The following is a 24,839-nucleotide window of genomic DNA, read 5'->3' on the forward strand; positions in this document are numbered from 1 at the left end:
AACTGGGTAATTATTGTGGGAGTTATTTGCAGTCAAAGCTAACAATGCATACCTATACTAGTTAGTAAATGAAGGGGTTAAAGACCACAGAGATGTAAATTATTAGAGAAGGGACAGATAGGTCACACCCCCTCACATTTGGGAATAAGTATTGTCTGCTTCTTGTTCCTCTCCTTCTGTTGAACCATGTAAGCTGAGCAGATGTTTGAGACTTGGACTCCAGACTTAGGCTGCATGTTTGAGATTAGTGTTTGCCTTTTGTAATAAATAATATACTGCCTGTGTTGTTTCTGCTGTTGTATTGAACAATGCATGAGTGAGACCTGTAAGTTACCGTAAGTAAAGCATTTAAACTTACTAAAGTTTGTGGTCTATTCACTCTGAGAAAGCTAGAGGCAGAAGAGAACTGTAAGCACTTAACACTTGGACATTTAAAGTCTAATAACCTATATTTCCCACACTTTGCAAATGCTGCGTAGATCTGAGTTTTAAACTCTTCTGGAGGCTGTTTTGGCTGCAGAGTGCATAAAGTCCCATGTTTGTTTGTTTTTATTCTAAGCAATCAGCCATTTTTTCTTTGTAGTTCCCCACACACATGGAACTTCAGGAACAACTAGCATTCTCCAGTTATTTCCCAACAATTATGATCTCAATGGGCTTGTTCGTTTTGAAAGCCCTGGTCTCCCAGTTTTCAAAATCCAATTCCAATCTGTGGTAAAGCACAAGACTGAGTAGGACAACCATAAATTACATTTCACTCTGCTTGAATTTGCTAAAGGAATGTGGAACTGGTAAGGCATTTTGTCTAGCTGGCCCTTGGTGGGGCTGAAACTCCCATGATCTCAAAGCAGCACCTACTATTATGTAGCCATCAGAGTAGGTATCAACACTGCAGATATTAGGTACAGGGTGTGTGGAAGGCTTTCAGTAGAGGAGTAATATTCATGAAGATCTAAGAGCTAATTTTCAGATACGTTTTGAAATAGAAGGATTGCTGCCTTTGAGATATAGCACTCATACCTGGGCCCATGTGAATGTTTATAACTATAGAAATTCAACATAGAATTGGTGAGTTAGGCAGAAATATTGTTGCTCCCCCAAAGAATCTCATAATATGGTTTGAAAGACAAGGGGGCAAATTCATCCCCTGCTCACACACCCCACCCCTTGGAGGGCTTTCCAGAAGCCCCAGATAACAACACTCAGGTCATCTTTCAGCAAATAAGCGAATTGCTGTAATGAAGGGAATAGAACTACCCTACCTACATTTTTGTTTTTATGACTGCAGATAAGCTGGAGCCACCGTGCAGATATGGAAGCATCGTGACCGTGCGTCTCTGGCCTGTTGTTATCTCAGCCCATTCCAACCCTCTGCAACTTGATGGTAAATAAATGAAGAGGCTGTTGGGCTGCCCTCCAGCTCATGTGGTTTAACTTGCTTAACTGGAAAATAAAGAGAAATGCCATTTCCTGTGAAAATGATGGCTTTCCACACTCCCCTCACCCTGAAAATATTTCCCGTGACTGAATAAACAGAGGACAGGAAGGCAAGGCTGTCATAGGGGGATAATCAGGCAAAAAGAGAAACACACACCCCATAATTCATACAACTTTTGTATCTGAATGTGGTGGGGCCCCTTTCCCACCCATCTCCCTTGTCAGTGAGAGCAGGTGAAGAACTGGAGATCACGTCTCAAATACTCAGCATATTGGCAAAGTTTTGTAATTTTACTCTGAAAGCTGATGAATGTACTTGGATCAATCACTTTCTTGCCCTCATATGCCAAGGTTCATTTGTGCAGTGATGTGAATCATTGCTCAATTCAGCTGAGCCAATTGCCAAAGCCCAGAAAGCTATTGAAATGTAGCTGCACTTTGTTGTTGAGGTTCAAATGAATGTGTGTCCTCAGTTCAAACATTTCACTGTTCAGAGACCCATGTATACAACATGCAACATGCACAGCACCTTGGCTTGTATCTGGTTTAAAAGTTTGTCAGGCTGCTCAGGATACAGGTTCAAGCATTTATATCTGCCCCACAGCTTCAATTTTTATTTTTAAAATACAAAATAGATTAAACTGGGACATGCAGCAACTGTTTCAGTGTGGAGTGTTACTGTCCAGGGTTCTAGTTTCTCTATTTAATTCACCTTCATCAACCTTTGTCTTCCTGTTCCAACCCCCACCAACTTGCACTCCATCTCAGTCCTGATAGGGCTGTTTCTGGGGTCCACCCCACATTCCCAGCTTTTTGTTTCTCCCAGCTGATCAGTTCCTGTTGTGCTGGTGCTACTGTTTTGACTGCATAAGAAACCAGCATCACAGCCTGAAGACTAGAAACAGAGGGTATGGTTATGGTGTTTTATGAGGTTAAATGTACAGAAGAATAATTAAGAGTGTAAAAATATTTGGCAAGTGAGTCACATTTATTTCAACCAGTATTGGTCCTAAGAAAGCATACCTAGGTTTGTAACTAAGCTTAAAGAAAATCCAATTAAATTAGCAAGATATATTCTAAATATAAGTAATTTTGTAAACTGCTTAGAGATTTTCATACAATCAATCGGTATATGAATTTTGTTACATAAATAAAATAAATAAATGTATTTAGAACTGACAGTCATTTCCACACCATATGTTGAAAGTACTCTCACAGCACTTTAACTGTTATGGCTCCCACCAAAGAATCCTCGAAACCAGTTTGTTAAGTGTTCTGGGAATTGTGGCTCTGTGAGGGGTGTCCTAAAACAAAAAGAAATGATTTTGAAACAGGTTTGTTCTAATGTGTTTGTGAAATGATTGTTGATTAGTGTTTTCAAGAAATATCAACAACCTCAGATATGCAGATGACACAACCTTGATGGCAGAAAGTGAGGAGGAATTAAAGAACCTTTTAATGAGGGTGAAAGAGGAGAGCGCAAAATATGGTCTGAAGCTCAACATCAAAAAAACTAAGATCATGGCCACTGGTCCCATCACCTCCTGGCAAATAGAAGGGGAAGAAATGGAGGCAGTGATAGATTTTACTTTCCTGGGCTCCTTGATCACTGCAGATGGTGACAGCAGTCACAAAATTAAAAGACGCCTGCTTCTTGGGAGAAAAGCAATGACAAACCTAGACAACATCTTAAAAAGCAGAGACATCACCTTGCCAACAAAGGTCCGTATAGTTAAAGCTATGGTTTTCCCAGTAGTGATGTATGGAAGTGAGATCTGGACCATAAAGAAGGCTGATCGCCGAAGAATTGATGCTTTTGAATTTTGGTGCTGGAGGAGACTCTTGAGAGTCCCATGGACTGTAAGAAGATCAAACCTATCCATTCTGAAGGAAATCAGCCCCGAGTGCTCACTGGAAGGACAGATCCTGAAGCTGAGGCGCCAATACTTTGGCCACCTCATGAGAAGAGAAGACTCCCTGGAAAAGACCCTGATGTTGGGAAAGATGGAGGGCACAAGGAGAAGGGGACCACAGAGGACAAGATGGCTGGACAGTGTTCTCGAAGCTACAAATATGAGTTTGACCAAACTGCGGGAGGCAGTGGACACGACTAAACAACAAGTTGTGTACGAAGGTCTGTTGTGTGTCCCAGTGTAGTGGAGGTGGCATCTACATAGAACACTTACATTCAGTTGCATAGCCTTTAGTAACCTGGTGCCTTCTAGGTGTTTTGGATGACATCTTTGGCTGTGATGGGAGCTGTAGTCCAAAACAACTGGAGGGCACCCAGTTGATGAAATCGGCAATAGCAAGTGTTGCACTCTTCAAGCTCTTTAGAATTATTCCAGCCTGAGGGTTCTTCTGAAAACTCTTACGTGGACTCCTGGTGCTCCCTTAAAATCCCAGGTAAGGCAGAGGTGGAAAGATAGAACTCATTTTCTCATTCACTTATTTTAAAATATTCCTAGGTAATATTGACAGTCCCCTTCCTGGATCCAGAAAACCTCCCTGCCAGCAGAGTACTTACACATACCCACTGTCATAAGGTAGACATCCTCTTATCTATTTGACTGCTGAGAGACTTTTTGTTTTGGTAAGCCTATCTAGACATATATAGTTACCTTTATATGTTTTAAGTTTTATTATTTTCAATCTGTGTTAAAATGGTTATGCTTTTATGCTTTTTAACATTGTTTTGAGTATATATTAGTGTATCAGCTTCTCAGACTTAAGTGTACGTGTATATAATTTATATTGAAGAGTGGGAAGATATCAATCAACCCATCCTTTCCATACAGGCTATCTGCCTGTCCACGCTTATGCCATTCCTCTCAAAAGTCCCGTATGAAGCACATTCTAGTGAGTCGTACGTGTTTACTAAGAGAAAAAATCCCTTCTTTCCTACCCCCGTCGGCCGCCTTCTGAAAGTAGACTATTTCATTGGCTGACAAAGCCAACGGCGCGTCGTTCCGATTGGCCTCTGAGAACTATGCCCTCCTTCACCTCATCCCACCCCCGCCTCTCCACCTGGCTGGTGAGTGGGCGTGGCCTAAGATACGGCGGCCGCGGAAGCCCAAGATCCCCTTCCGTCGAGGCGGGCGAGTCTGAATGGGGTCGATGAAGGAGCACGGTAGCGGCGGGGACGCGCCGGAGACGCGCGAAAGGGGCCCCGTCTTCACCCTGGACGAAGTGGCGAAGCGAAACACCGACAAGGAGACCTGGCTGGTCATCAGCGGGCGCGTCTATGACGTGACCCGATTCCTCAGCGAGGTGGCTATGCTAATTTATGCAAATGAGCCCCCCACCCTCAGGAGGGGGCTGTTTTCCGTGATACGGGAGCGGGGGCTTGTGGGTGGATCCATTCCTGCCCAGGGACTTCCTGGGAGCAAGGAGGGAGATGCGGGGCCTTGCAGAGGTCATGAAGGCCCCAACCAGGCCTGGAAGGGCCGAAAGGGAAGACCCCAGCTGGCCTCTGCCGGGCGGGGTGAGGGGGCTGGAAAAGGCTAGCCTGCAGGCTAAACATTGGGGCTAGGCCCCGACGGAACCTCTTCCAGCCTCCTGGACTTTCAACACAAGCAGCCTGTAGGTTGGGAAAGGCAGAACACAACGTCATAATGTCCAGGCTAACTTCCTCCAGCTCCTGACAGGCACAGGGCGTTGCTTTGCCATAGCATCTCTTGTCTTCCTTCTAAGACTGTGGGCAGGTTCACCCCCTCCCCACAACTTCAGTGGGCTGAGTTTCCTCAGTTATCCTTTGAAAATGTTAAAAATGTATACATAAAAAGTAGCAATACACAGAGAGTAAATCTAGTCAGCCAAAGTCAAGTGAAAGACCCACATGAGGGAATGGAGGTAAAACAAATGCTTTGCATGTAGGAAGCCTGCAGATTCAGTCTGCAGCACCTCCAGTTTAAGGGGTGGTACACTCTTGCCTGAGATATTGGATGGCCAGTGTCAGGGGGAAAGGCTGGGAAAAGCCTTGGAGATCCACTGCATGTCACTTCAGATGAAGGGGAGGACAGGAAATTATCTGAGGCCCTGTAAGTATTTTCAGGCTCTCAACTCCCATCAACCCTAATGGCCTAATTATCCCAGTGGCCTGGGATAATAGGAACTCATTTATTTACTTCTTTATTACATTTATATATCACTTTTTTCTCCATGGAGCTCAAGGTGGCTTACATGGTTCTCCCGCTCCTCATTTAATCCCCACAACACCCCTGTTAGTAGGTTAGGTTGAGTGAATGGCCCAGTGTCACCCAGGGAGCTTCATAGCCAAGTGAAAATTTGAACCCTGGTTTCCCATGACCTAGTTCAGGGGTCCCCAAACTAAGGCCCGGGGGACGGATGCAGCCCAATCGCCTTCTAAATCTGGCCTGCGGACGGTCCGGAAATCAGCATGGTTTTACATGAGTAGAATGTGTCCTTTTATTTTAAATGCATCTCTGGGTTATTTGTGGGGCATAGGAATTTGTTCATATATTTTTTCAAAATATAGTCTGGCCCCCCACAAGGTCTGAGGGACAGTGGACCGGCCCCCTGCTGAAAAAGTTTTGCTGACCCCTGACCTAGTTCAACACACCGACAACTATGTCACACTGGCAGTCCAACAATTTCTAGAAGGCTGCAAGTGTCCCCTCCTCTTGAAGCAGACAGTATTAGGATAGTGGACCCAGTGGGTTGACCACATGGCAGCTTTGTAGGCACACACAACTGCTTATAGACTCCTCTAAATGAGAACAGGATAGGAACAAATGCTCGTTAAGGGTTTGCAAAATTCAGCTAACCCTCTGTGTGAACATATCTTACGGTGCAGCCTCTTATTAAGATTTAGGACCTCACAGGGTTGATGTGAACATTTATATGAAAAGGATTTTCAACTATTTGGCGCACTAAAATGCTTATAGAAATGATTATTAACTACTAGCAGCCTTGTACCTGGAATTGCTCAGGAATTCTAAGAAATCAAAACATCAGTGCAGTTTTGAAAGGTTCAGTTCTGTGTGGCATCTTGATTTCAAATGGCTTCCCATTGTACCCAAACAAAGATAAAAGACGCCTCCTTGATCTCAGGAACCATTGTGCAAAATTTGGTTACAGTGTCTTAAGAGGTGTCCAAATGCATAGCAAACAGACAAACCATTTTCCAAAATACCTAATAGATGCCAGTACTTTAAAAAGCAAGGTAAGCTTTGCAGGAAGTGGCCACTGTATTGGAATTATCCATATTTCAGTGCCTGGTATCTAACATAAAATATTGGTTTAAGTCTGATTAATTCCTCAACTGCTTATGAGCTAATTCCCAATTCTGGCTTCTCTCTGACTTTGAAGTTGCTGTTTACTTCCCAGCAGTACTGATTAAGAGGGATGGGGGTGGAATTACTGTGTGTGCACACAGACACACACGATCACTTTCCTCTTTCCCCTTCCCACCAGTACACAGTGTCTTAAGACAAGACAAGACAAGAAAAAGTCTTAAGTTTCTGGTAAATGCACATCCAACACCATACTCTGAATCAGATCTAGATTGCAATACCATCTGCAAAAAGAGTAGTCTGGAGACTGAGGACTGTGGGGTGGTCTAAATTACTGTTTATTTCACTTAGGTTTCTAGACCTCTTTTCATTGCCTACCCAGAGCAGTTAACAATCACTACATAAAAGCAACGCAAGACAATAAAACTATATTAAAGTAATTAGTGCTTCATTTTAAAAAAAATCTATAGCTACTGGTAATTACAGAGATAAAAGGAAATGTCATGAAAACATAAATTTGTAAAAGAGCCTCATAGGTTTGTCCTAATATAAAATGCTTTTAGGCCAATCACTAGCTACTTACATGCTTTGGCCTCTTTGATTATGTATGGTAGTCTAATGGATTGAGACCACCACTGAGAAGACCCAGCTATGTCTTTACACTTGTGTGCCTGTGTGTGAGTTTAATCAAGGCCTCTTTTACTGTTTTGAAAGGATGGATGAGCTCACTAGGAAAGAGAAGTGCTTTCTGTTGGTCTTATGTTGAAGCTGTGTATAGTACCTTTCAGACTCCTTGTTAGTTCAGTAGTTCTCAAACATCTTCTCCCATGGGACTGCTTGAAAATTGCTGTAGTCTTGGATGATCACTTATTGATCTTTCTGCCTATTTTAGCAATTGTACTACAATGTTCTTCAACCTGAAACTTCTTGTGCTTTCTTGCTGCATGATGCATGAGTGAGATTGTGGTTCAGCCTGAAGTGCTACCACTGGCTTGTTGCATAAAGCAGAGGAGGCCTCTTTGCAAAGAGATAATTGTGTTGTGCTCCTGAGGCTCCAGCAGCTTGTCATGTCAACGGGCTATATGCTGATTTAGTCCTTGAAGCCTGCCAATTGCAGCAGGGATTACATAAATCCAATTCTGTTTAGTAATGTTGCAGCAAATATACATATTAAAGAATGAGACATTAGACTCTTCATGTGATAGAAGCACATTGGAATGAGGGAGACCTGGAGCTCCAGAAAGCTAGGAATTGAATTCCTGGGTAGCTCAGGAGCTGCCTGTGAACACCAGCTGGGTACCCATAATGTATTTCAAGGGAGGGTGCACAGGAATGCTTGCTTCTGTTCCCCTTCTCTTGTGTGCCAAGAGAAGGGGCTCACTATGTTCTCCTGCTCCAAATGCAAGTTGCTATGAGACTTTGGAAGATTTAAAATCAAACGTCTGAATAGCATTAGCTCCGGCAAAGAGCTGTAGGTTCCTATTCTTGCCTAGAGTGGGGGCATCTTTGCTGGGTACTTTCCAACTTGGTTTGGCACTCTGTTCTCTACTGTCTGCTTGATGACTTGGAGAAAAATTTTCTGGATGTAAATGGCCTTTTGGCTGTGGATGAATTCAACTTCTCAAACTGACTGTATATCAGATCATCTATCTTATTGATCCAGCTTTTCTAAGTGACATGGAATGCCAAAACTGTTCTTTAAGGAGAAACTTAAAACCAGAAGATACCAAGAACTTAAGGAAGCATGACACACACTAGCCCAATTCAAAAGCTACCTTTGTATTTGTCTCCTCTCTCCTCTCTGGTAGTATGGAAACCAGATTCAATGCCTGAGAGATTAGTTAGGAATGAATACTATCCATTCTCAAATAAGCTTTGCTTAGCTTCTTTCCATGCCCATCCTTAACTTTCAGTTCATAAAGACAAATGAAAGAAGTCAATTGCTGGTGGCTTAAATCAAGCCCTTTTTGCTTGTTGTCCATTTCTAAGGCCTTCAGTGTCCACACCTCTTGTGTCATTCTGGGGAGAAATGTGAGCTGCCAAAGGGGGAAGCTGATGACGTCAATCAGAGATTACTCTCATCACCTCTGCCCCCTGCCTCGCCCTTGGAGGCTTCTTCTTCTTTTTTCTTTTTTTTACCCTGGGAGCAAAATCCACCCCAGGGATCCTTCCAGCACATTGAAGGTGTGCCTGGGCATGTTTTGACTGCATTGTACTCTCTGACCTGAGATGCTATATGTGGCTCCTGCTCTGTCAAAATTCAGTGGCATCTACAACCCAAGGGAGAGGTACCAGGAGTCAAACTATTGGAAGCAAAATGCAGATAGTGTAGGAAGCTTCTCCTTTTAGCACATTGGGCAATTGACTACCTAGCCTCACACTATTTATTCCAGTTGCAAGTATCTGTCCACTATTATTGCTATTATTTAGATTTCTTACCTGCCCTTCACCATAAGGTCCCAGGATGGGTTGCAGCAATGTAAAATATAGTTAAAAACAACTTTGAATCAGAAGTATAGTGTGAGCCCTAAAACATTTATTGATTTTATATATCTTCCTTCTAAGGGTGCCCAGCGAGACAAAAATATACACAAGCAATAAAAGACCAAATATCAATTTGAGTACTAATGCAGACATATAGATAGATAGATAGATAGATAGATAGATAGATAGATAATCAGATGTTGAAGGCCTGTATAAAGAGGTACATTTTCAACAATGACAAAAGCTGTATAATGAAGGTAGACACATCTATGTGAGGAGGGAATTCAATAGCTATGGGGCTGTCCTAGAGAATGCTGTCTTCCAGCCTGCCACTATCCATGTTGGGATCAGGTAAAGGGTTTTTGTTTTAACCAAGGATGCCAGCAGGGATTGAACCTGGGACTTTTTGCATGTAAAACGTGTTCATTCCTTGCATCTGTGGAACCATAGTACTGTAGTAATCGTAGCGATTCTAGCTTCGCTCATCCTGGCAACCCTGCATCCCACTCTTTAACTTACCCTTCACCAACCTGGTGATTCCCACAGTTGTTCTGCACCAGAGCAGATGGGTGTCCTTGGGTGGAAAAATGGCTGTTAATATCAGGGATACAGTTTTTAAAAATCAGATGGGTTTTAAGTGGTGCTGAAAAACACTGCATTTGATTTCATTTATTATTTTAGCTTACATTTATATCAAAGAATACTCAAGGCTGCACATGATTAAAATACAAATACAGTACTATAAATCTCCAGGTACCGGACGTGTGTTTAAGGGACCAACATTAATACATTTCCTGACCATGGATAGGAGGAGTAAAATCCAGGTGCTTGGATGGCCAGGGACTTAATTTTTCAAGCATGTTTAAGGAAGCTGATGGAATTCTTGAGGCTTCCCATAGTGGAGATGGGACATTAAGACTGCAATCCAACTACACTTACCTGAGAGCAAGTCCCATTGAATTCATAAGGACTTAATTCTGAGTAGATAAGTATAGGATTCAATTGAGTGCAATCCTTTGCATGTCTACTTGGATATTATTCCCACTGAGTTCAGTGAGACATGCCTTGGGTTGTCAGTTGTGTATATGCTGAGGAAGCATTTTTCTTGCTGCTTTTCTTTTTCACAGTTCCTATGTTGTTGTTCTTTGCAGCATCCAGGTGGAGAGGAGGTTCTGCTTGAACAAGCTGGTAGAGATGCCACTGAGAACTTTGAAGATGTCGGCCACTCTTTGGATGCCCGAGAGATGCTTGACCAATACCTTATAGGAGAGGTTCATCCGGTGAGGTCCTAGGATGGGGGAAAAATTGGGAATGTTTGTAGCTTTTATTTAATAAGAATATCCACCTTTGGGTACAGGCTGTGGAGCTCCAGAGAGAAGGTGAGGCACAAACTATTCTTTGCCTCCTTTGTCAAAGAGCTTGTTGTGGGTTTGGGTGGGGGAGCTGACTAATGTAGCAGCATGTGCTCTCAAATGACTTGAACTCAGCCTTTGGTCGCCTCCTGCCCTCCAGTTTAAGACTACAACTCCCAGCACAACTGTGTTGGAGTAGATACTGTAGTATGGCCATGCAAGCTGGGGCTGATGGGAGTTGTCATCCAAAACAACTAGAGAGTACCAGGTTGGCAAGGCAGCTCTAAAATCCTGGTTTCATTAAATAAGAACTTTGCTCCCAGTTCATTTCTGGGAGTGAGAAGTGAAGGATGCCAGGCACCTCAGGTGGCTTGGGCTCTTTCTTGCATGCCAGAAAGATTTTTTCCCAGGAGCTTAACATCCTTTCTCTTCTTTCTCTTCCTTTCCTTCTCTCAACAGTGTGACCGTAATCCTAATGCCTCCAAGGTAAGTCACTATCCTGGTGATCTCCCCTACCTCCCTTCATTCTAGCATGGAAAAGGTTTGGGGGCACTTGAAAAGGTGCAGTGAGAATGGGCATGTTGTGTTAGTGGAATGCACCTACTCCTCGGTGAGCAGAGCTCACCTCACTTTGACTTCAGCAGTGGCAAAAGGGCTGAACATAGTTAGGGTGCTGCAATGAGAGCTGCCCTGTTGCACTAGGAGTGTTTGGTTGGTTTCTGCCCTTAATTGGTCAGAGTGGGAATGGGGGTGCTGCCTGTGGGCATTTTCCTCTAGAGAGCCCAAGGCCACTGGTGTTCTGGCTGCAGGTCTTGTGTTCTGCCTCTCACGTCCTCTCTTTCTACCTTGGGGCTTCAGTTCAATGAAAAACTCTCCTTCTGCAGTGGTTCTGTGCCATGCTGCCTTCAAACTTGACTGTAAAATTGTCTGTAGCACAGTACAGGCAGATTAATGCCTATCTGTGTTCAGAGGTGATATTCCTCAGAGTACAAGTTCCTGGGGAAGTTGAATAAGAATGGACTGTTGGTCTTACATAGGGTTGTTGTTAGGTCTTTAAAGGATGTGGAATGAAAATGTGCATATGCTAATTTATATGTGTAGGTGTCTCTGGGCAGTGTGTGTGTGTGTGTGTTTGTGTGTGTGTGTTTGTGTGTGTTAAGTTTTTAAAATAACTGATAGGAAAGGAGGCAGAAGATTTGGGGCCTGGTGCAAAAGGTCTGGTGCTCAGTCTCTCTGGACTACCAACTCCCTTGCCCTCCCTTGGGAACTTCTTGATGGGTCATATGGTTGGCCACTGTAGGAAAGAGTCTGCTGGGCTAGAGGAGCCCCCTTCAGCCTGATCCAGCAGTAGCTGCAGGGCTCTTCTTACTTCCCTCACAAGATAATAAGTTCTGGGTTAAAGGTCCTAGGTTTCAGGACTGTTTACCTTTGCTGGAGGAGAGAGGATTTCCTTGTTCTGCACACAACAGATTTCAATTGTAGCTGGTTGAGTGGGTGGGGCTGAAAGCACTCCAGGTATGGAACACGTCAGAATACCTGAGCAGCCCCTTCCCAGCAAGTCTTCCTGGGAGCTGACCTGGCAAACTCTGTGTTGCAGTTGTTGGGAGAATTCTGAGCCTGTCATTGAAGAGCAGTTCCCATGATTGGAGAACAGTGGGAGCCATCTGCTGGCTATGTAAACACAGCCACTGTGAGTTGCCCAAGTCCCACTGTGTGGTGCCCAGCAGTTCAATCATTTACGACGAAAGGATTATAACATTTCTCCTACCTAACTCGAAGCCCATTCTGTGTATTATCCTCTCTCTCATCATGCTCCCTGACTTGTGTCAACAAAGGCTTGGGGTGAGCATGAGGTCCCAGCCAACAACTTGTTGAATTTGTCCTGAGAACTTAAGCATTTGATTCTGTGCTACACTGTCAGCCTAGCATACACTTTGCCCAGAGATGTGCCCCTCTGCCACCAGGGAGCAACCTCAGGTTATTCACAAAAGACCTAAGTAGCTTCTCTGCTGCCTTGCTTCTTGTTCCAGAGTTGGAAATGACTTTATATGGGAAACACCCACTCCCTGTCCTTCATGTGTTGTGTTAGTGTCTTGGGAAGCTGTAAAGTCAATACCTTTATGTGATTTATGATACCTGGGCGAGAAAAAGAGTCTTCACAATGTTTTTCCTACAAACATAAAAACACATTGCAGTAGTTTCATTTATAGAACCATCCAGATTTAAAGTTTCAGAGTGACTAGTGCACAAGGAAATATGTGGGGTGTTTGTGTGTGTGTTAGCTAGATGAGCGTGGCTAGTTTGGTTATTGTAGTTTGATGCAAGCCAACATGACAGTTACTGGGTTTTCTACGTATAGGTCCCCATTTTGGGGAAAAAAAACAGGAAAAAACCAAAATGCTACAGGCATGCAAACAAGCTTGTACTTTTTTTCATAAGAAGAATGCAAGGCAAACTTTTGTGGCAGGAACATTGCAAAGAAAGAAAAAGTGAGTTTCACTTAAATCTTGTCCAGGTGTCACTCCTTTCTGACAAGTGAGGGGTTTTTTCCCTGAGGAGAGGCATGGAGTATTGTGGGTGGCAAAGCCCTGGTTGGCCCATCTGAAGAAATGTGCCCAGGCATACCCTATTATTTGCAAACGACTTCTGTCTGCTCTGCAGTGTCTAATGGCTTACTTGAATCAATTACTAAAAGAAGGGTTTTGACATTGAGGAAGAAGCTGATGATGTTTCTGGTCCTCTGCCTTTACACTGATTCCCCCACCTACACTTTACATGCCCTGAAAGGGAGTCCTGTTTTCCCCTTTCAGGATCCTGATGGCATGGTTCGCATCATAATTTTCTGGACTGTTTACATAGGAACCATGGTCCTTTTGTAGCAAAGCTGACAAATGAGTGCTAGCCCTTTGCATATATGTCATATTTAAATGGCCACTGTGTTTTCTTTCTCCTTTGCCTCTGTAGAACTTGAGGTAACCCCCCCCCTCCCCACTCTGCTCCTCAAGCCTGTCTTTGAGCCTGTTTTGTGTCCTTTCGTCCTCTGCCAGGCCTAACCAAAGGGGTTGCTTTTGCTTGCTCACTGCCGCCTCTTCCTCTCTAGCTGCTTCTTCAGTGTTGGTTTTCTGCATTCTCAGCAAAAGCAACCTGTGTGAGTCTCAAAAGTTAATGATATCTTCTGTAGGGGAAAACTAGATGGGTTTAGTAGTGTTTACTCCTGCTTTTTCCTTTTTAAAAAATAAAATTATCATGGCTAAAGAAGGAAAATGGTCCCTCCAGCTGGGGGTCAATGCAGGCATTGTCTTTTCCAGGGGTAAGGAGACATGGAGGAAGGACCGCCATAGCCTGGTGGTAGGGCATCTGCTTTGCATGCAAGAATCCTAGGTTCAGTTTTGGCATCTCCAGATGGGGCTGGAAAAGACACACACACCTTGCCTGAAACCCTGTAGAACTACCATTAGTCAATTTGTACAGAACTGAACTAGAATAGTCTGTTTCAGTACAAGGCAACAACTTTCCTACCTATCCCTGAGTGCAGGGGCCTGAACAGCTTGGATTGTTTGGGAAGCAGCAAGGAATTTCATGTGCATGGTGATCCTAAGGTGATAATTTACAAACGTGATGCTGTAACTACAAAGAGAACAACTGAACTACCTTTATTATTAGTTTTTGGGGAGTCCTAATGCTGCAAATAGAAGCAGTCCTTCTAAAGTTGTTGAGGATTTTTGTAGACCAGTTATTTGAAAGAATTGGGCAAAAGTTTCAATTGACTGACAATTAGAAAGGGCTGTGAGATGGTCTGGGTAGCTTAATCTACCAAGCTCTTTGCTGGGATGGGAACCATGGCCATAGTAGCAACCTTGCTTTGCTCTCTGTGCAGAATGACTATGAGTTGATGAGGTGGCCATAGGATGCTTGTTAAAGTGTGTCCATCTGGATTTCTAAATGATGAAACAAGCGTTTCAGGTTTTCAGGATAGAGTTGGGCAGCTATGCAAGCTAGTGAAGCTGGTCTCAGAAAAACCTTTGCTAAAGAAGTGACTCTTCTGGAGGGACTCAAGAGAAGGGAGTAGCCTTTGCAAACAGAGAGTGGGAATTTGATCTAGGCATAGATAGTAGCATTGGCAGGAGCTGGGACAGAGCGATGGGAGCTCACCCCCTTGCGCAGGTTCAAACCACTGATCTTCTGATTGGCAAGCCAAAGAGGCTCAGTGGTTTAGACCACAGCGCCACCCACTCAAAAGTATGCTATACTCGAAAGTATGCTATGCTCGAAAGCATACCTGTGTGAGTAGATAGGCAGGTAAACATCATTTCCATGTACTCTGGTACTCGTCACGGTGTCCCGTTGCACCAGAAGCCGTTTAGTCATGCTGGCCACGTGACCTGGAAAACTGTCTGTGGAAAACAGTGGCTCTGTTAGTAAGAAGCAAGATGAGCGCCACACCCCATAGTTGCCTTTGACTGGATTTAACCATCCAGGGGTCCTTTACTCCCCGCCCCCGATAGTGGCATGGCAGGAGGCGGCTTGGTATGTGGAGAAGGTCACAAGAAATCAGCTCATACAAAATGGGCAGACTTGGAATATGGTGAAGGGGAGGGAGAGAGCTGATTGGGGTAGAGAGAAGGGGGCTTTTTACAATTGCAACAGGGATCCATTGGAGAGGGCCTTCAATACTGAGGGCTATAGTGCTTTCTTCACAGAAAGCCTTTGATTAGATTGACTTGATATTGACTTGGATCTCTTCTTAATACTTCTCTGTTTGTGCTGTCTTTCTCTCTGCTGATGTCATTGTCATGAGTAGCCACCCAAAAATGTGGCGATTTCTAAATTGCCCTTACTGGAACAGCACCCTTCCCCCTCATGGATTGGGTTTCTTTGGTGGTGCGGCAAGTTTCTGTTTGCGAAAGGCTTTGCTTGGTTTCCAAAGCAGACCTCTCTGACTTACAGGGGCACCTTGGACGGTCTGCTGCATTGTCCTTCCAGCTTTGTCTCAGCCTATAGAATTCAGCTCAGTGTTGTTGGTCCTTAAGTCTCTTAGCATCTCTTCTCAACTTTTCAAAAGGTTCTTAGCTTTTCACCAAAAATGCAACTGTCTTATTGCCACTGCCTCTGAAATATAGCATTGCTTAATCTGTAGGTTGAATGCAGATTAGTGGATTTCTCTTGGGCATCTCTTTTTGCACTTTATGTTGGGCTATTTTATAGGGAAAAAATGATGGGAAGACTCTTGGTCATATAGTCCCCCTGAAAGTAGTCATCCATAATTTCTGTTTTGAACAATCTCTTTGATCGACAGAAGTAGGGCAACTCCTAGAGGCAGGTAAAAATTCCTTGTTCTGGCAGTAGTACTTCCATCTTTGATATCTGCTCTGATATTCTGTATTTAAGCCTTCCCCATCCTGATGTCCTCTAGATATTTTGGACTACAACCCACATCATCCCTAGCTAGCACAGTTGGTTGCTGTATGCTGTTATACTGAGTGGGGGTGGGGCAACTCTCCCAGTCTTCTTGTAGCCTTCCCTTTTTCAATAACCTTTGCATGTAGAAACAAACACATAGCTGCCAGGTTTTCCCTTTTCTCACGAGGAAGCCTATTCAGCATAATGGAAAATCCCTTTAAAAAAGGGATAACTTGGCAGCTATGCAAACAGCAGTCATGTAACCTACCACACAGTACGGTACTGCAAGCAAATTGCTTCTGTGCTTCGTGTCTTAGACTCACAACAACATTTTTCATGGTCAGTGTATTTATTTGCACTGCCACAGGCCATCGTAATTTTAATAAGTTAAAAACAAGGTTCTGTTTTTGTTTCTGTAGAAACTTAATAAGTTCAGACAGAATTGGGCAATGTTTATTGAACATAGGTATAACAAGGCACATTCTTGACATGATCCAAAATATTTATTAGAGATGAAATAATATATACCATTATTTTTAATGTAATACTTGCAATTTCTTTATTTTTTGTTAACTTTTCTTTTGTAAATACATATGGTTTTCTAAAAGTGAATACAAATTATAAATTAATTAAGAACAAGTATTCGATAGTCACTTCTTGCAATACAATCCCTCTTGGCTTGTGCCTGCATCCTCCAAGGGGAGTTGGATAAGAAGATTCTCCTCTCCCCTGGGCTTTTTTTGCACCATCCCAGTTTCTTATCTTTGCTACAAGAATCAAAGAGGTCTCCTGTCCTGGATCTGCCAAACATGAGGTACAAGAGAGAATGCCAGCCACACTTTGTGGTCAAGCTGCTTGCACTGGATGTATAGAAAGGCTACCTGAACTTGGTAAAGCAAAGAAGTTATATTCTTTCAGCAAGCACCCCTTTAGCATTGCTGCTCAGAGCTCAAGCAACAGATTGGAGACACATGGGATGGGTTCCAAAGGAAGGCTTAGGGCTGGCACTGGTGCTGGGAGTGTTAAATGGAATCTCATTAAGGAGTTATGTGCATGTTTAACAATTGGCTTCTCTTCATGCTTGGCTAGGAGATTTGGCGGATGAACAGCACTGCTTTAGACAGCCCTTTTCACAATGATGCTGCTGTCACTTGGCAATTGCAGCTTTGCAATAAGGGAACTATTCACATCTTAAAGGCAAAGACACCTTTTTGTAACTTCCCTCCGTTGCATGGAGAGGCAATTGCTCAGGCTGGCTTTTCATGATGTCTCATTTTGAATTGAGGCCAAGTGTTGTGCTTGTAATGAAGAGTGCATGTGTGGCTGCTGGGTGTGAGGCTAAGCCAGTGTGTGGAATGTGTCTTAAGGATACCAAGCTGTGTCCTTTACATAGAGTTGCTGTTAAGACATGTCTGGATGGTGAACAGTGGGGAACTCAAAATTCAGGCCAACAAGCAAGGGCAAAAAAGCTGCACAACATATGGATTGTATTGTTATGGGAAGTCTCTGCTTGGTGACTGAGCCTTGTAGTCATGGAGAGGAACCTTACTGATAACAGCAGCAAATAAGAAAGCAAAGGAACACACAGCAACTGGCAAACAGTGATTGTCTGAGACAGGCATCCCCAACCTTTGGCCCTCCAGATGTTTCGGCCTACAACTCCCATGATCCCTAGCTAACAGGACCAGTGGTCAGGGATGATGGGAATTGTAGTCCAAAACATCTGGAGGGCCGAAGGTTGGGGATGCCTGAAGAGCTTCCCTATGAAAAGTGCCCAAGTACTTATAGAACGTGGAAGAGGGACTGAAGAGAAACTAAATGTGTGCCCAGACATAGTTGTTGGGAAGAATGGAACATGTTGAGAGAGTAAATGAATAGGTGAAGAATCAGGGCAGAGAATGAATATCCAGAAAACAATCCTCCCATTTGTTCCCTCTTCCAGGGTCATCTCAATGCTAGTACCCACCTTTGCTCAAATTAGACTGGTCATATGTCACAGTAAGCAGTAAACCATGGTATATTGTAAATGAGCAGAAAGCTGGTGCAGGCTGCTCAATCACTCCCACTTTACTCCAACCTGGTTAGCACAGAAACAAACAAACCAGAAGGCTTGGTGTTACATGCAAACTGAGGCATGTGGTTTGTTTAGAAAGGGAGAGGGGGGAAACTCCTAAGTCAAGCCTGGTGGTTTATTTGTCCAGCCAGGCCATGCTAAATATTCATAGCAAGCCATAACCCATAGGTTGCCATGCACATGCGAACCAGACCATTTCGTAGCCTATAATTTCAGCTTGCATGTTTTATAAAATGTACACAAAATGTGTGTTTGTTTTGTGTGTTTGTTTTGTCTTCTCAGGTTCCAAACAAGTCTCCCTCGAAAGAATCAAGGTATGGTATTCTGCTCTGCCAATAGAGTAAACAAACAAGCTTTCTCTAAGTCAGCTGGTGTCTAAATAGATCTATGGTTCTTCAACCTTTGTATGGATCAGCCTCCTGCACCAGCATCTTAATCATGCATCATTCTAGTCTTTGTTGTTACATACTGTGATCTGTGGAAGGACCGTCAAAATTAGTCAAGGAGAGGTGGGCATGTTGTTGAGTTGCAGTCTAATTTAATGAAGTCCTATAAATATTTTATTTTTAAATGAGATAAATCCACCCACCTTTGACTAAGGCCAGTTCCTAATCTTGTGCTATCTTTGCTGCTCCCGTGTTGTATGAGATTCCTCACTCAGCCATGATAATGTATAGTATTTAACTGGTAGCCCACATGCAGGCTGAAACTAGTGGAAAGTTCTGAAGCAACCATACTTATTGGGTAGGAATGAACTGCCTTAGGTTTTTATCTGTACCTATAAATGAATGGATAGAATTGTTAAGACTTTGCTCACAGAACTATGACAGAAAAAGATTCTAGAAAAGAGCTCTCCTGTTTTAAGTGCATTTAACGTAAATGTAACTTTATACCCCCCTTTCCTTTTTCCTCAGTTTCTGGACAGTCTGGCTGATCCCTGTTTTGGGAGCCATAGTCTTGGGATTGATGTATCGCTACTACGTGATGGATGGGAAATCCTCCTGATTTGACCTTGCTGAGCCTTTAGGACTGGAAACCATGCCTTGCCACTGAAAATGGTGGGGTTTTACTAAATTCTGATGAACACCTAGATATTGTCCTTCACTTGTATCAGTCAGTCCAGCAGCCCTGGTGTCTGCAAAGCCAAGCGGGAATTTGGTGGGGCCCACTGTTATCTTTCTTGTAACTGTAGAAACAGCAACATCCTGCCATTCCATGGCATGTCATTTCTGTCACCATTGACCATGAGTCACTTTTCATCCAGCAGCTTGTGGTTCGTTGTGATGGTGCCTCTGACCCATGCCAGCCTGTCCCATTAAGTACCAGCAGAATGAGATGGCATGCTGTCAACATTCCTCTTTAGCAGGAGACCAGCAAGAGAAATGGCTCCACCAGCACAGCGCAGACTGGGAACGGCGGCACACCTGCCTCTTCTCAGGTGTTTTCCTTCAGCTTCTTCCTTCAGTACATGGTTTTTTTGAAACGGTTAAATGGGTACATTTTTGTTTCAGTCTTCTGGTTTACATAGTCCTAACTGTCTGCCTTTTTAATCTGCCTGATCTGTAATAAAGAACTCTCCAATTACTCTGGTCAGCGGCCTTGTTTTCCTGACTGATTCTGCTACTTCTGACAAAGCTGGAACTGGCCATCGCTCGCCTGCCCTTCTGCTCTTAATGTCCTATTTGAGCGTAGAACTCCAAGAAGCTGGTGTGGTACAAAGCTAGTTGCCCTTTCGCCAACTTTGTACCAGAAAAGCTTGCTATGTTCTAAGTGCAAGCAGGTTGGCATCAACACTAAGGGAGAGAAGGAAGCTGAAGGAAATTGTGTCTCTAGGGTTGAAACAAGAGATGAGGATACCTTTTAGGTTTGTGCTTTTTCATTTGCTCTGAAGCTTGAAACAATGCAAGCAAGCAGCACAAGACAGGCATTGTGCTGGGATAATTCCCTACCTTCTCACATACTCCCCCTAATTATCCCTTAAGTTTGAATCTAGTATGTTAAGGGGAAGGACAGCCATGAAGCTAAAGTTATCTATTAAGATAATTTTGATGTTGCCTTTCTTCATGGGAGGTCAAGAAGTATAGCTTCTTAAAGGAAATTTTGGCATCATAAGTAACATCTAGTGTAAAACTAGTCGCTTGTCTTGAGATTGCAGTTTTCTAAACTTTGGGGGTTTAGAGTATGGCTCTGAACCCCTCAGGCCTAAGCACTGAATAAACCCAGTTCTTGTATAATCTTCAGTTACATATCTTGACAGTTTGAAACTAACCCTCCAGGGTTTTTCTCGTCTGTTACTAGGCTGTCCACAGTCCTCACCAGTTTGACTGTTTGCTGAGATCAAGGCTGTTTTTGCTAAGGTCAGGTGACTTACCCTGTTTTGGAAAGAGTCTCGTAAACAGATATGCATAATCATGTTTCTTTAAAATTAGTTTTCTAGCAATGTTTGGTCAACAGTTTTTTGCCTACATATGTATCTGAGAGAACATAAAAGCCTAAAAAACATCAATGCAAAAAGAAAAAATGCAGCCAGCAGTTAAATTGGTTGTATGGGTGATTCTCTGAAGACTGGCTGACAGGCTTGGGTCTGTTCTTGTGTCTGTTGAATTTAGATGATAAGGGAACAAGATATATGCATGTATCTCAGTTCTCCCTCGCTGTAAATCCAAGGTTCAGATCTTGTTGTCTTGGAAACTAATCTGTCTGGAATAGCAGTTATGATGGTAAACACTCAAGAAGCTGTCTGGTTCTGAGGAGGGAGTTAGAGTGCAGACATCCTGCATGTTCAGGGCTCCTTTCTTAAAACCCTGAGCATGTGTTAAAAGTTGTCATTGACTGTGTTAGTTGAAGTTGCTGTTGCTGTTGCACCAGCATCTTAGAAATTAATTTTTTTCATTTCCCAAACGTGATCCTGAAGACAATTATAAATCTGGTTGAATTTGTGCAGGCTGACCTGCCTGGTTTATATCCACAAGACATTTTTTTTAAACATGGTTTTTATTGATTTTTCAAGGAAGGAAATCCCAAAACAAAAATACAGGAACACCAGAGAACCCAAGAAGAGGAAAAACAATTGAGACAGAGGAAAAACCTGTCACATAGCAACATAAATGACCACAACAGAATATATATATGAATCATAGAATTGCAGAGTTGGAAGGGACCCTGAGGGTCATTTAGTCCAATCCCCTGCAATGCTGGAATCACAACATGTGGTCCCCCATCCTATTTGAAACCATACTGGATGCTGCTCAGCTTTGCAAATGTGCTAGCAGTTTTATTGTTGCACCACTATTGTTAAAAAGTGTTGCAGTGTGAAGTGCTCTTGTTCAGGTTTCCACTCATTCCCTTCCATTCCTCCAAAGAGCCAACCAGCATTCTGTGCCCCCACAGCATGCTCAGGTCTCACTAAGCACTTCTGGGGACTTTCTCCCCCTTTATTATTATTTTTTATAAAAGGGTTTTGTGTTGTTTTATACACCCCCCCCTTGCATTTCTGCATATTTTAGGATTATCCCACACCTGCTGGTACCTCCCTCGGATGGTGCTATTCTGCCTACAAAATGTCTGGTGGCTGGATAATGAATTCACTAGTAGTCTATAATAAATGGAGCCCCCACAAAATGGTGTGTAAGTGTGGAGCCTTCAAAGCCCTCCTTTCCAAGGCAGGATGTTCTCCAAAGTGAGGCAGTGAGAATGTGAAGGAGCAGGTGCCTGATGTCAGCTGGGAAGGGAGGAAGAGATTTGGCAGGTGCCTTCATATTTGTGGTTCTCTTTTGTCCTCCATTCTATTCCATCTCCCACTTAACTTTCTCTCAACAAAACCAACAAAAGAATGTTGTGCTGCCTTAAAGGCTAGCTGTTTTGTTGTGGCGGAAGCATTTATGAACAATAACCCACTCTACTTCCCACTTCAGTGTGGCTCTTGCTGCTTTTATTACATGTGTGATGGCACCAAGAAATCTGAACTGAAATTAGGCAGAGGTTGCCAATTTACTGCCCTCCAGATGTTTTGGACTAGAAGTCAAATCAGTCCCAGCCCACATGCCCAACGGTCAGGGATGATGGGAATTGCAGTCCAGAACACATGAAGAGTGTAATGTTGGCTACCCCTGGAATACAGGGTGATTATAATGGTGAAATTTGGGTTTTGGTTCCCATCACAATTTCTCTGTAACACTTCATTTTTTCCTCTTAAGCCACCAGTCTTGCCTGACTTGAGCGCTGTTGGGACACCATGGGGGAAGCCTATTTCGGGGAAGAAAATGGAGCTCATCTCCCTCTCTCCTGACCCTGTTTTGTTGAAGGGGGAGGGGCGGGCCACAGCTCAGGGGAGAAACATCTGCTTTGCATGCATCCCTGATGGCATCTCGAGGTAGGGCTAGGAAAGTCCCATTTGAAACCATGGACAGCAGCAGCAAGTTGCAGTACAGTACTTAGATAGTACAGTACTTAGCAAGATAGTACAGTACTTAGCAAGGCAGACCAAAAGATTTGATTTTGGATAAGACAGCTTCCTGTGCTTGGTCTTGGTGTGACTACTCAAGTCAGCCTTGTTACTTAAAGGAAAACAAACGTGCAAAGCAAGCTTGGCACCATCCTCACTACTGGGTTGTTTTGTTTCTCTCTCCAACTACCCTGGGGCAAGTTCTGTGGTGCCCCATCTCAAAGATGCTATCATGGTGCTGAAAAGGGATAACTAAAATGAGGGAGTTTGAGCTCCTTCCTTATTATTAAATTAGTATACTACCCTTCACCTGAAGATCACGTTGGTAAACAACATAAAAATACAAAATGAGAACACTAAATGCATAATAAAACCCAACAAACACATTTAAAAGGCCTTAGAATGTTAATAGGCCAGAGGCCTACTTGCAGAAAAACGTAAAGATAAGTAATGAAAGTGCTAACTAGGAGAGCATCCCTGGGAAGAGCATCCCACAAAGTGGGAGCCACTGCAGAAAAGGCCCGTTCTGCTGTTGCCACCTTTTGGACCTCTCATGGAGGAAGCACACAAAGAAGGGCCGCATGATGATCGCACTCCTTAAGGTATTGTGCTCTTAAGACATTTAGGGCTTTATAGGGGAAAACCAGCACTTTTGAGTTGGGCCTGGAAACCTACAGTAATTGACAGTCAGAGCAGTCTGGCCAGGATCGGGATGCCTCAGACCAAGTTCGCAAGTAACAGATCAGCCTTTTCTTCCCCTCCCATGAGGGAACGAAGCGGCAGCAGGAGGATAAGCCCCTCTGGACACCACTTTGCCCCCTCGAGGAGACAGAAGTTGTGGCGGCAGCAGTCTGGCGGTCCTGGCCACCGAAAGCGTTGTTTGCCGGGGTGGGGGAGCGTCTTCGTTCCCCGCCTTGCGCAAGGTCAGAGGGCTCTGCTCGTCTGCTCTGGGGGGCAAGAAGTTCAGAACAGCTCCTCTCGTGGGGCTTGAAGCGGGAGGGCGGCAGCAGGATACAGTGTACAGTACACCTTCCGCCCCGGCGTTGGTGCCAAGTAGCCATTAATCCTCAGGCCCGCGGCCCGAACTGCGCAATAAATACCTGTTGCCGGGGAGGAGGGAAGAGCGCCACGCGGCTGAGCTCCTCCCCCCCGGGGGAGACCGATGGTCCCCAGCTCCGCGAGCGGCTGAGCAGAGAAGCGCGCGAGCCCCCGAGCAGCTGAGACGCCCTTCTGCCCGTCCGTCGAACAGGCTGGACCCGCGCAGGCGCCCCTGGCACGACGTGGCCGCCATGCGCTCCATGCTGGCCGACGAGAGCGCCTTCTGCGCGGCGCCGCTGCACGCCTGGCCTTGGAGCGCCCTAGGAGGGAGAGCCTTCGCCGCCGCCCCCCCAGGTAAGCCGGCCCAGGGCTGGAGCGAGCAAGCCACGGAAAGAGCCTTGCTCGAGGCCTCTGGGCTCCGGGCGACCGGCCCTTCCACCAAGGCAGCGCCTGCCTTTGCTTTGCGGCGCCCGAAAGACGTCGGGAGTCAGGCTGCTGAAATTCTTACAACACTGGGTTCCAGCTAACCCAGTCTTGTCCACGCTCACCGGCAGCGGTTAACTTCTTCAGATGTCCGGGCACCGGCGAAAGTCTTCCCCAGTCCGGTCTGGATGGAGACGGGGACCGCCTACGTGCACACCTCGGCCGTGGTCCTTCCTCAGAACAGTTTTTTCCAAGAAGAGCGCTTCCTACTGTCCCCGAGGGAACGCGGGAGTTGCAGTCTGCTCAGTGCCCCTGGCCCACCTTGTAGCTGTCCCGACAAGGCCCGCTCCCTCGAGTTTCCTTGGCTCAGCGCCGCTCCCACCCTCTCCCGAGTGCTTCGGAGAGGGCTGTAAAAGGAGACTCCCCGGGGGGGTTCCTGCTCTTCATTCAGAACCCATGTCTGGGAGGGAGGGGTGATTCAAATGCCCTCCTCGGAGACTCCTTCGCCAAGCCACCCAAGGGGGCTCGACGTAACGCCTTTGCTCAGGATCGGCCACGAAACGTGGCCACGTAGCTTCTTGCTGGGCTAATTTAATGCGGGGTTAATTTAAAGACTAGCCAGATAGAGCGGCCAGGAGGAAACGCCAATGGATAAAGCTACCAAAATAGGAGGGGAGGGTGAGCAATGAGCAACACCTGGCTCGAGTTGCCCTTAATAAAAGATCTTTGCAGTTATAATGTTGTCTAGGACAAACTTTAGATTCAACCCCCCCCCCCCCCCCCAAATCAAAAACATGTATTCATGACTGTGTTTTTTTCTTTTAGCAATGGGGTGCAGGTATATTTTAAAGTGCAGCAGCTCATCCATGAAGTGCCCTCTAACCCAGCCACACACTATCCTCAACAAGAGTCCAAAAATGCAGGCAGTTGTG

General features: G+C 44.6%; 2 protein-coding genes and 1 long non-coding RNA gene across 5 annotated transcripts in view; 2 read left to right on the forward strand and 1 right to left on the reverse strand.

Moving 5' to 3' along the window:
- The first annotated feature begins 4,481 nt into the window (after window positions 1-4,481).
- Window positions 4,482-19,593, forward strand: LOC118086324 (cytochrome b5). 3 transcript variants are annotated; one of them, XR_004692737.2, is made up of 6 exons: window positions 4,482-4,707; window positions 10,328-10,456; window positions 10,988-11,014; window positions 18,285-18,316; window positions 18,917-19,060; window positions 19,267-19,593. XR_004692737.2 is itself a non-coding variant. In XM_035117803.2 (5 exons), exons 1-5 carry the CDS (start codon window positions 4,546-4,548, stop codon window positions 19,005-19,007), a joined length of 441 nt encoding a protein of 146 aa, XP_034973694.1. In that variant the 5' UTR covers window positions 4,482-4,545; the 3' UTR covers window positions 19,008-19,593. The 3 variants fall into 3 exon arrangements, 1 of the variants encoding a protein (XP_034973694.1); XR_004692736.2 differs by having other exon boundaries at window positions 19,270-19,593; XM_035117803.2 differs by having other exon boundaries at window positions 18,917-19,593.
- Window positions 14,807-24,655, reverse strand: LOC132592329 (uncharacterized). The gene is made up of 3 exons (XR_009557785.1): window positions 24,604-24,655; window positions 24,033-24,235; window positions 14,807-14,922 (listed from the first exon to the last, which is right to left on the reverse strand). It is a non-coding gene; the product is annotated as an uncharacterized LOC132592329 (long non-coding RNA).
- Window positions 19,747-24,839, forward strand: part of NFAT5 (nuclear factor of activated T cells 5) — a 74,577-nt gene continuing 69,484 nt past the window's right edge. Inside the window, exon 1 of the mRNA XM_035117788.2 lies at window positions 19,747-23,838. Within this exon, the coding sequence (XP_034973679.2) occupies window positions 23,736-23,838 (103 nt within the window). The 5' untranslated portion in view covers window positions 19,747-23,735. The remainder of the gene's footprint in view (window positions 23,839-24,839) is intronic.

Source organism: Zootoca vivipara, chromosome 6, assembly GCF_963506605.1.
Source record: "Zootoca vivipara chromosome 6, rZooViv1.1, whole genome shotgun sequence".
NCBI lineage: Eukaryota > Metazoa > Chordata > Lepidosauria > Squamata > Lacertidae > Zootoca > Zootoca vivipara.

What these genes read in the sequence shown, in the direction of transcription:
- LOC118086324 (XM_035117803.2), top strand. Translation starts at nt 4,546, where the DNA reads ATGGGGTCGATGAAGGAGCACGGTAGCGGCGGGGACGCGCCGGAGACG. An exon ending in TTATAGGAGAGGTTCATCCG is followed by an intron (nt 10,457 to 10,987) that starts GTGAGGTCCTAG and finishes TTCTCTCAACAG; the next exon opens with TGTGACCGTAATCCTAATGC. An exon ending in GTAATCCTAATGCCTCCAAG is followed by an intron (nt 11,015 to 18,284) that starts GTAAGTCACTAT and finishes TTGTCTTCTCAG; the next exon opens with GTTCCAAACAAGTCTCCCTC.